Here is a 10,691-nt window from a genome sequence, read left to right as displayed (position 1 = left end):
TAGCACCATGAAAACATATCCTTGCCTGAGAGGTCAAGGAAGTCTTCCTGGAGGAAGTCATATTAAACCAAGAATTGAAAGATGAATAGGAGTTAACTAGGTGAGGGAGGGTGGCACTGACTGAGGCAGAGGGGGTAGTATATGCAAAGGTCCTGTGGTGACAGGGAGTATAGCATATTTGAAAATGTGAAAGAAAGTTAATGTGGCTGGAGCCACATTCATTTTTACATTACCTAAAGACATTCTTTCTCATAAAGTAAAATAGGGTATTGGGAAATTTCAGAATTCATATTTTATAGAAAAGACAGGAAGAAAAATTTTCTATTTAGGAACCAGAACTCACTATGACCTTTTCCCCATACCCACTCCTTCTCATCTACTGAATACATTCAATTTGCTTATTTCCTGTTGTCCTCATCATGGTCTATAATCACTTTAATCATCCTGATTGGCTTTATTTCACCACTCTCCTCAGTTGGACCCCATGGGGAACCATTTCAACAGTGCTTTACTAATCCCTATAATTTTTGACCCTCTTGAGTTTATCCCACACTTCTTTGCTGACCCCCAAACCTGGGCAGCCACCATTTACTCTGTTCTCAATCAAGAATTCCAAGAATGTTGAAGTAAAGGCCATGCTAACATGGCTTAATGAAAATTCATGCTGCCCTTAACTGGGTCCTTAATACCACTTGGCTCTTCTTTAATATTTTATTGGCACCATCAGCCATTCTTTCTTTAAATAAGTTTTCTGATCCTTTCTCTCTCTCTTCTCCTTCTGGGGCTCCAATAATGCATTGATTGTTTCTTTTAATGGTATCTCATAATTCAAGTAGTCTTCTTTCACTTTTTTAAAATTCTTTTTTTTTCTTTTTTCTACTTTGACTATATGATTTCAAATGACCTGTCTTCTAGTTCACCAATTCTTTTTTCTTCTTGGCTGAGTCTGATGTTTAAACTTTCCATCAAATTCTTTAGTTCAGTCATTTAGTCTTCAGCTCTAGCATTTCTGCTTGGTTATTTTTAATAATTTCTATTTCTTTATTGAATTCCTCATTTTGTTTATGCATTTTTTTCTAATTTTATTTATCTGTTTATCTCTGTTTTTGTAGTTCACTGAATTTCTTTAAGAGGATTTTTCTGAATTCTTTGTCAGACAATTCATAGATCGCCATTTCTTTGGAGTCAGTCATTGAAATTTTATTAGTTTCCTTTTATGATGTCATGTTTGGTTAATCATTTATAATAATTGTGGCCTTTCCTTGGTGTCTGTGCATCTGAGGACATGGATGCATCTTCCAGTCTTTACAGATAGGCTTTAGCAGGAAAGCCCTTCACCAGTCAGCTCGTTCAGCAATTCTGGGTGGGCAGTCTGGCAGTGTCCATGAGCATGCTTACTGTTGGAGTCCTTGAGCAGCTTGGTGTTGGGATGGGTTGAAAGCTCAGGAAAGTAGTACTCAACCTAGTGCTGGGCCCCCCTGGGACCCTGGGTTCAGAGGTTCTCTCCTGAAGCCTAGGTTCATGGGCTTTGATTGGGATCCTAAGAATACAGGATTCACCCAGGGCTGCAAGGGCTGGCTGGTGCTGGGTCATACCAGGAGCCTGGGTTTACTGGAGCCTGCCAGGAGCCCCTGGGGGTGATGAGAGTTGGCTGATGTTGGGGTGAGCCAAGAATGTTGATTCATGGGAGCCCACTTGGGACCTGATGCCCCATGTGGCAGCCTGCACTGGAATAGTCCAGAAACCTGGGGCCACTGGAGCTGCCTGGGGCCAGGGGAGACAGCAGGCACTGGAGTGGATCAGAGGCCTGGGTTCATGGGAGTCTTCTAGGAGCCTAGAGCTGAGGAAGCTGCTTGGAGCTGTGGTGGCCAACTGTGCTGAGCCACCCGGGACCGTTGGAGCTGACTGGCACCCAGATGTGTTGGGAGCCTGAGCTTGCAGGGGCCCTCTGAGAGCCTGGAGCCAGTGAAGCTGCTTTGAGCCATGGGAGTTGCCTCGGGCTTCTAGAGCTGTCAAGCTCCAGGGTGAACTGGGGAACTGAATTTGTGGGAGCCTGTTGGGAGGTTGGGGCCACAGGAACTGCCTGGGGCCATGGGAGCTGGTAGGTGCCAGGGTGAGACAGGGGCCTGTGTTCCCAGGAGCCTGCAGGGAACCCTACCAGGTAAGCCGCCTGGAGCCGGTGGAGAAGGTAGGTGCTGGGTTGAGACAGGGGCCTGGATTCCTGAGAGCCTGGAGGGAGCTTTCTGTAGAAGCTGCCTGGGGCCTTGGGAGGTGCTTGGGGCCACTGGAGTAGGCAGGAACCAGGGTGAGACTGCCAGGGGCCTGGTGTCATAGGAGCTGCTTCTGGCCACTGGAGCCAACACATAGGGGAGTAAGATGGGGGACTGAGTTCCTGGGACCCTGCAGGGAGCCCTGCTGTGGTAGTCACCTGGGGCCACTGGAGTAGGCAGGCACCAAGGTGAGCCAGGGTCTGGAGTCACAGGAGCCCACCAGAAACCTGTGCCAAGGACATCATTTGGGTTTGCTGGAGCCTCCTGAGGCCGTTGGAGCCTATGAGGGCCAGGGCGAGGAGGGGCTTAGGTTAGCAGGAGCCCTCAGGGAGCCGCTCAGGCTGTGGGAGTTGGTCTGGTGCTGGGGTGGCCTGTTCTGGGGTCTGTAGTGAAATTGGGCACTCACTTTACTCTCCTTCTCCCATGGGGAAGGAGTCTCTCTCTACACTGGGCTACCTGGGCTTGATGGAGGGGTAGTGGGGGCCTGTGTTCCTGCAGCTTGCAGGGAGCTCTCCTGCTGAGGGTGAATAGAGCCATGTGAAGTGCTTGGGGCTGCTGGAGTAGGCAGTTGCCATGGTGGGCAGGTTGTTTGATTCATGTGAGCCTGCTGGGGGTCTGATGTCATGGGAGCTGTCTGGGGCCTCTGGAGCCGGCAGGTGCCTGGGTAAAATTAAACGAGCAAGACCCTATGGGGCCTTCCTGGGACAGGACCCTCCTCCATGTCCTCTGCTTAGCTCCTCTCTGAACTACCTAGATAACAGTATCTGATGCACCTTTCCTGAGTTGTTTTACAGATGCTAAAACCCCCAGGAAATGGAAGAAGTTGACTACTTGATGAGCATGAGCACATAGCCCCAGGCCTCCTGGAGCCTAAGGACTGATGATGTTAACCCCTGTGACAGCACCCTGTTACCTCACCATCAACCAATCAGAGAACTGTGCATGAGCTGTTCACAGACCCTGTGACCCCCCCACCCCTCACCTGGCCTTTAAAACATGCTTTCCTGAAACACATTGGGGAGTTCAGGCTTTTTGAACAATAGCTGTCCTGAACTCTTTGCTTAACACCCTGCAATAAATGCTGTACTTTCCTTCACCACCACCTGACGTCAGTGGATCGGCTTTATTGAGTGCTGGCAAGCAGACCCAAGTTTGGTTCCGTAACAAAACTTCCTATGCCACCATTTTGCTGACGTCATTCCTCCACAGCATTATTTTTAATAGTAAAATTTCTACAGTCATGCACTAATAAGTGTCAGTCAGCGTTTGAACCCAGATATTTTGCCATTGAGAGAATGTGCCCTTTTCATTAAATGCTCCCTCCTCTGTTTTCCAGATTTGAAGACATGCCTTGGAAGGTTTCACAACCAGATGAAAGAGGATCTGGGGCATTCCAGAAACAAGAGGCTGAGGTGTCTGTGAGGGATGGTTTTGAATGTTGCATGCCTCTCACCTCCTTCTAATCTTAATTCTACCCCCACCCATTCTAATGAAGCAGCTTTGTTAGTGACTTCCTAATTTCAAATTCAACAGGCTTATCCAGTTTATCAGCATCACCCAAGAATTTTACATCATTAATCCCCTCCCTTGGCTTCCATATCACTACACTCTTTATTTGCTCTTTATTTGATGTTATCTATGGAAATCTTTGAGGTAAGCATTCCTGAGGGCTTAGTTTTCCTTTCCTTTCCTTTCTTTATACTTTCACAGTTATTAACCCCCATCACTGCCTTGAGTAATTCTAATATCCATGTCTCTATCCCAGACTGCTCTCTTAAGCTCTAGCTAGCTCGAAATCTTCCATTATCTAGCAGTCATTCATATCTAGATATTCCACAGACCCCACAAATACAAACAAGTAAAAACAAGACAAAACGAACTCTTCTCCTTTCCCTTCTTTATCTGAAAAGAGTCTTTCCACCTATTGACTTCCTTATTTTGGTCCATAATCATCCTTAAATTTTTTCTTCCTCTTTCAATCTCTCCCTCATATAACAAAAATACCTCTGACATTTAAAATGTTAGTGCCTTCCACTAAAATGTAAGTCTGAGGAGGGCAGGGCATGGCTTTCTCCACTTTATTTCTAGAGACTGACAGATTAATGCTTGGTAAATTCATGTTGATTATCTGCATAAATGAATGTATTCATCCATCTAATCCATTCATCCATCTCTTTAGATAAATGAATAATTTCACTGGCTGAATGGCTGAAGAAATTCATCTGCCCTTCTTTCATTCCCAAAGCAGCCAATTTGTTTCTGTCTCATATTATCTCTTGCCTGGATCATTGGACCAGGCTTCTAATTCACCTCTCCACCCCCGAGTCTACTCTGCAGAGGACACAGGTGTGAGAGGAATATTCCTAATGCACAGCTCTAATTACTTTCTCCCTCCTGTTTAAAAACCTTCAGTATGTCTGTATCCCCATCTAAGTAAACTAAAACTCCTTAGTGTGTGTCCCGGGACATTCACAATTTGTCTATTTACAACATCCATGCTCTCAGCCTCTGCTTCTCAAATCTGACTTCATGTGAGAACTGTCCGGGAAGCTTATAAAAATACTGATGCTTGGGGCTCACCACAAACCAATTAAATTGGAATCTCTGGGTCAGCACTGGCATCTGTATGTGTAAAAGCTCCCCAGGTGATTCTAACACACACCTGGGATTGAGAACTTCTTTAAGCCAACTGCATTAATTTTTGTTTCCTAAATTTGATGCACATATCTAGCTTCTCAGATGTTGGTCATGCTTTTTCTTTGAAAGATACCTTTGGTGTCTGTACTGAACTTTTTTTTAAAGGTATAATTCACACACAATAAAGAGAAGAAATTTAAATGTTTAATTTTATCCATTTTGAAAATTCTAGACATCCATATAACTACCACGCAAAATAAGAACATTTTTATCACCTCAGAAAGTTCTTTTGTGCCCGAGAAATCAATTCTGGATTTCTAACAATAAAGATTAGTTTTGCCTGCTGTTGGACCATATAATTGCAACCACATGGTATGCACCGTGTTTTGTCTGGTTTCTTTCCCTCAAAAAAAGTGTCTGTTTGGCTTATGCATTATTGTAAGTACAGTAATTGCTTCTTCTTTTATTGCTGGGTAGTATTCCATTGTATGAACACACCACAATTTGTTTATTCATCTCTTGATGAAAGGACATTGGGCTGTTTTGATATATTCATTTGAAGCCCTACAAATCCTTCAAGGCCCAGTTCAATTTTTTTTTTGATAAAGTGATCTTTATTATGATTTTAGCAGCTGTGCAGCCCTAATTTTCTGTAATAGGCTTATTCCACATGCCTCTATCATGTTCAGACCCAATTTTTAATTCAGAAAGTACTGTCACCATATTGTTCAATTTCCACCACTCTGGCCCAGTTCAAATTCTAACTTTATCATGAAACCTTTCCTCATTCCCTGGTTGTTCCAATTTTAAGCGACCTATTTTCACTGAACTCTCATGGCATTTTGTACTGTCTGAAACAGTGCTTAATATATGAGTCAGATAGAGCTGGGTTTAAAATATGTCTTTATCACAATCTAGTTGATTTTAGGTAACTTAGTGTATTTGTTTTCTATTCCTGCAGTAACAAATTGCCACTAATTTAGTGGCTTAAAACAATACAAAGGTACTGTTTCTCAGTTCTGGGAGACAGAAGTATGACATCAGTGTCACTGGGCTAAGATCAAGGTGTGGGTAGGGCTTTGTTCCTTTCTGCAGGCTGTGGTGAAGGATCTGTTCCTTTGCCTTTCCAGCTTCTAGAGGCTGTCCATATTCCATAGTTTGTGGCCCCCTCCTCCATCTGCAAAACCAACAATGGCAACTTGAGTCCTTCTCACATCATACCACTTTGACCTTCTATTTTGCTTCTCTCTTCCACTTTTAAGGACCCTCTTGATTACATTGGACCCACCCAGATAATCCAGGGTAATCTCCCTATTTTAAGGCAAACTGCTTAGCAACCTTAATTCCATCTGCAACCCTTCATACCTCTTTGCCATGTCACATAACACAATCATAGATGGCAGATTAGGATATGAACATCTTCCAGAGGGAGGCATTATTCTGCCTACCACACTCAGTTAACCTCTGTGTTTCAGTTTCTTCATCTAAAAAATGAAAAGAATGCTACCCACATTATAGGATTGTAGTGAAGATTAAATTAAATGAGTTCATATGTCTAAATTGCCTAGTACAGTTCCTAGAAAGAACTGAGAGTATCATTCATTAAACAAATCTTGAGCTCCTACTTGGTGCTAGGCACTATTGTTCATGCTGGTGAGACAGTAATAAAGCAGACCAAGTATCTACTTCATGTTGTTTACAGTCTCGTTGGAGGAGACAGGTAATAAACAATTAAACAAGCAACTGAAAAGAATTTCATATGGTGTTAAGTATTGTGGAGAAAAAGCAGAGGACAGAGAGAGAGAGTGATGGATGTTATTTTCTATCAGTTGGTTATAGATAGCCTCTCTGGTAAGGTGATGTTTGGGCAAAGTTTTGAAAAAGGTGAGGGAATGAACCACAGAGATATCTGATGGATGGACATTGTCGGCAGAAGAAACAGCAAATACAAAGACCCAGAAGTGGAGCAGGCCATCCCAGTGGGCTGGATTGAAATGAGAAAGGGGGAGAAAGGTAGGAGACAAGTCAAAAAGATATAGTGGAAACAACTAGGATTATTCTATTATTCTATTGCTTTGCAACTCTTTGTGAAGGGCTTGAGGGCATGGACCTTGTCTTATTCAGTGCTGCACGCCTCTGAGTTTAGCACAATGCTCAATGCATAGTAACTGCTGAAGGCAACTTTGTTACCTCAACTGATATTTGCAGTAGTTACTATCTATGTAATATTTAAATGCCACTTGGTGCCCATATGCCTTTATTAACCTAAATTACCTTTAGTCATCCATCACAGAATGAAAATGTTCTCCTATCCTAGTCTATAACCCTTGCCCTCTATTTTGGTGAATGCCTTTGCATGGGGAAAACCACTTTGTCCATTTCGATCTGGCTGGAGATTGTCTGAGACTGATTGACTGAGTACACTTAAACTTCTTGCCAAAGAGTAGCCTTGAGCAATATTAGTTGATTTACTTTTTTACTCAAAGGGGCCCTGGTGAGAAGAGATTACTAATTAGTTTTGTCTGTGTCCTCAGAGTTCCATGCTCCAGACCTTCCATTATCTTGTTCTCTGAGGTGGCCCAGGAAGCCAGGGGCATTTTAGAAGTCTAGACAGACTTGGAAGCGCAGAAAACTTTTAATTTATATTCCCCGCCCCACCCCGCCGCCCCATTAGGGTTTTTTTTTTTTTTTTTTTTTTTTTTTTTTTTTTTTTTTTTTTTTTTTTTTGCTGTACGCGGGCCTCTCACTGCTGTGGCCTCTCCCGTTGCGGAGCACAGGCTCCGGACACACAGGCTCCGCGGCCATGGCTCGCGGGCCCAGCCGCTCCGCGGCATGTGGGATCTTCCAGGATCGGGGCACGAACCCGTGTCCCCTGCATCGGCAGGCGGACTCTCAACCACTGCGCCACCAGGGAAGCCCTCCCATTAGGGTTTATCTGTAGCTAAGGTTGCTAGCTAAAATACCAGATGCCCAGTTAAATTTGAATTTCATAGAAACAAAGAATAATTTTTAGTGTAAGTATATCCCAAATATTGCATTGAACGTATGGATGAAAAATACTGCCTGCCATATCAGTAAACAAAGGGTGTTATGGCCATCAAGCCAGCAGTCACTGCAGCCACCCACAACAGTGCACCCTGAGGGGATTCAGAACGGAGAAGAGCAGGAAATTGGCCCTAGATCGCTAAGGTGCCTATCAAAGGAATGATTTCAATGAGTCCAGACTCCTGTAACTTCCCATAAAGAAAATCGCTAAATTCATTAAGTGGAGATGTCTGAACAGTAATCTTTTGTTGTTCTGACTACCTGGTTTTTGTTGCAAAACTCCTGTATATCCTGGCTCCTCCCTTACCTCCCTGGAGCAGTTCCTCAGAGTGACCTGAGAGGCTGTCTTTTGGGCTTAAGTCCTCGGTTTTGTCCACCAAATAAAACGTAATTCTCAACTTTTAGGTTGTGTTTTGTTTTCAGGAGACAAACGTATTTATGCTAAGAACAGTCTACCTGGAATTTTATCTGAAATTATATGTTTATCAGAAGTTCTAATTTAACTGGGTGTTCAGCATTTTTATTTGCTAAATCTGGCAGCCCATTCTGTAACCTAAAGTCCTGAGAAGCCTCCTTAATCCAGCTGTCACTACTTTAGTTCTAATCTTGGAAAGAGTTGCCAATATTCGCTATTTCCATTTCTTCTGGTCCCATCCTCTTTTAAACCAAGTCTAATTAGGTTTTTGTTGCCACTGTGAACTGAAATTATTCTTATCAAAATTGCCAATGACCTCCACAGTCTAAAACCAATGGTCATTTCTTAACCTTCATTTCACTTGACCTTCAGCAACATTGATCAGTCGATCACTCCCGCCTCCCTGGAACACTCTATTACCTTGGCTTCCAGAACACCACCCTTTTCTGGTATTATTTCCCCATGAAAGTTGCTTCTACTTCATTTTTCCTATTAGGTCCTTCCCATCTATCCTGCCTCTCAACATTGAAGGGATATCATACTTCTCAATGTCTCCATCCTCATATCTTTTATCTCCTCTGTTCTCACTTTCTTGGTGATCTAATCCCATATCGTAGCTTTAAATCATTTATCTGTTGGCAGCTCCTAAATTTCTCTCTATCCCAGATCTCTCCAGAAAACTTCAACTCAAATATCCAATGGCCCACTCAAGGCCTCCACTTGGATGTACAATAGGCATCTCAGAGTCAACACATCAAAAACTGAATTCCTGATCTTCCATTCCAACGTCAGCTACCCTTGCTCCTCCCACAGTTTCTCCCATCTCAATTAATAGCAGCTCCATTTTTCTAGTCATTAAGCTTTGAGCCATTTCTTTCACTCACATTTCATATCCATTCCATTTGAAATCATGTTGACTCATCCCTTAAAATACATCAGAATCTGGCTACTTCTCACTGCTTCTACTGCTACCTCCCTGGTCCACCATCTCTCGGTTGAATTATTATAATAGTCTTTTAACTTGCCTAGTACAATGTAGTCTGTTCTCCACAAAGCTTCCCGAGTGATTTTTTTTTTTTTTTTTTTTTTTTTTTTTTTGCTGTACGCGGGCCTCTCACTGCTGTGGCCTCTCCCGTTGCGGAGCACAGGCTCCGGACACACAGGCTCCGCGGCCATGGCTCGCGGGCCCAGCCGCTCCGCGGCATGTGGGATCTTCCAGGATCGGGGCACGAACCCGTGTCCCCTGCATCGGCAGGCGGACTCTCAACCACTGCGCCACCAGGGAAGCCCTCCCATTAGGGTTTATCTGTAGCTAAGGTTGCTAGCTAAAATACCAGATGCCCAGTTAAATTTGAATTTCATAGAAACAAAGAATAATTTTTAGTGTAAGTATATCCCAAATATTGCATTGAACGTATGGATGAAAAATACTGCCTGCCATATCAGTAAACAAAGGGTGTTATGGCCATCAAGCCAGCAGTCACTGCAGCCACCCACAACAGTGCACCCTGAGGGGATTCAGAACGGAGAAGAGCAGGAAATTGGCCCTAGATCGCTAAGGTGCCTATCAAAGGAATGATTTCAATGAGTCCAGACTCCTGTAACTTCCCATAAAGAAAATCGCTAAATTCATTAAGTGGAGATGTCTGAACAGTAATCTTTTGTTGTTCTGACTACCTGGTTTTTGTTGCAAAACTCCTGTATATCCTGGCTCCTCCCTTACCTCCCTGGAGCAGTTCCTCAGAGTGACCTGAGAGGCTGTCTTTTGGGCTTAAGTCCTCGGTTTTGTCCACCAAATAAAACGTAATTCTCAACTTTTAGGTTGTGTTTTGTTTTCAGGAGACAAACGTATTTATGCTAAGAACAGTCTACCTGGAATTTTATCTGAAATTATATGTTTATCAGAAGTTCTAATTTAACTGGGTGTTCAGCATTTTTATTTGCTAAATCTGGCAGCCCATTCTGTAACCTAAAGTCCTGAGAAGCCTCCTTAATCCAGCTGTCACTACTTTAGTTCTAATCTTGGAAAGAGTTGCCAATATTCGCTATTTCCATTTCTTCTGGTCCCATCCTCTTTTAAACCAAGTCTAATTAGGTTTTTGTTGCCACTGTGAACTGAAATTATTCTTATCAAAATTGCCAATGACCTCCACAGTCTAAAACCAATGGTCATTTCTTAACCTTCATTTCACTTGACCTTCAGCAACATTGATCAGTCGATCACTCCCGCCTCCCTGGAACACTCTATTACCTTGGCTTCCAGAACACCACCCTTTTCTGGTATTATTTCCCCATGAAAGTTGCTTCTACTTCATTTTTCCTAT

At 43.3% G+C, this 10,691-nt stretch overlaps 1 protein-coding gene across 1 annotated transcript; it reads right to left on the bottom strand.

Moving 5' to 3' along the window:
- Positions 1-2,012: 2,012 nt before the first annotated feature.
- Positions 2,013-8,977, bottom strand: LOC132481533 (uncharacterized). The gene is made up of 3 exons (XM_060086414.1): positions 8,910-8,977; positions 2,727-2,930; positions 2,013-2,550 (listed from the first exon to the last, which is right to left on the bottom strand). Exons 1-3 carry the CDS (start codon positions 8,975-8,977, stop codon positions 2,013-2,015), a joined length of 810 nt encoding a protein of 269 aa, XP_059942397.1.
- Positions 8,978-10,691: the final 1,714 nt, after the last annotated feature.

This window comes from Mesoplodon densirostris, chromosome X, assembly GCF_025265405.1.
Source record: "Mesoplodon densirostris isolate mMesDen1 chromosome X, mMesDen1 primary haplotype, whole genome shotgun sequence".
In the NCBI taxonomy this organism is placed as follows: domain Eukaryota; kingdom Metazoa; phylum Chordata; class Mammalia; order Artiodactyla; family Ziphiidae; genus Mesoplodon; species Mesoplodon densirostris.
The sequence above is the reverse complement of the archived record's forward strand: the minus strand, read 5'-3'. Positions and strand labels throughout refer to the sequence as shown.

What these genes read in the sequence shown, in the direction of transcription:
- LOC132481533 (XM_060086414.1), bottom strand. Translation starts at nt 8,977, where the DNA reads ATGGGATTAGATCACCAAGAAAGTGAGAACAGAGGAGATAAAAGATAT. An exon ending in GAGGATGGAGACATTGAGAA is followed by an intron (nt 2,931 to 8,909) that starts GTATGATATCCC and finishes AATTTTACCCAG; the next exon opens with GCACCTGCCGGCTCCAGAGG. An exon ending in TACCCCTCCATCAAGCCCAG is followed by an intron (nt 2,551 to 2,726) that starts GTAGCCCAGTGT and finishes TGGCCCTCATAG; the next exon opens with GCTCCAACGGCCTCAGGAGG.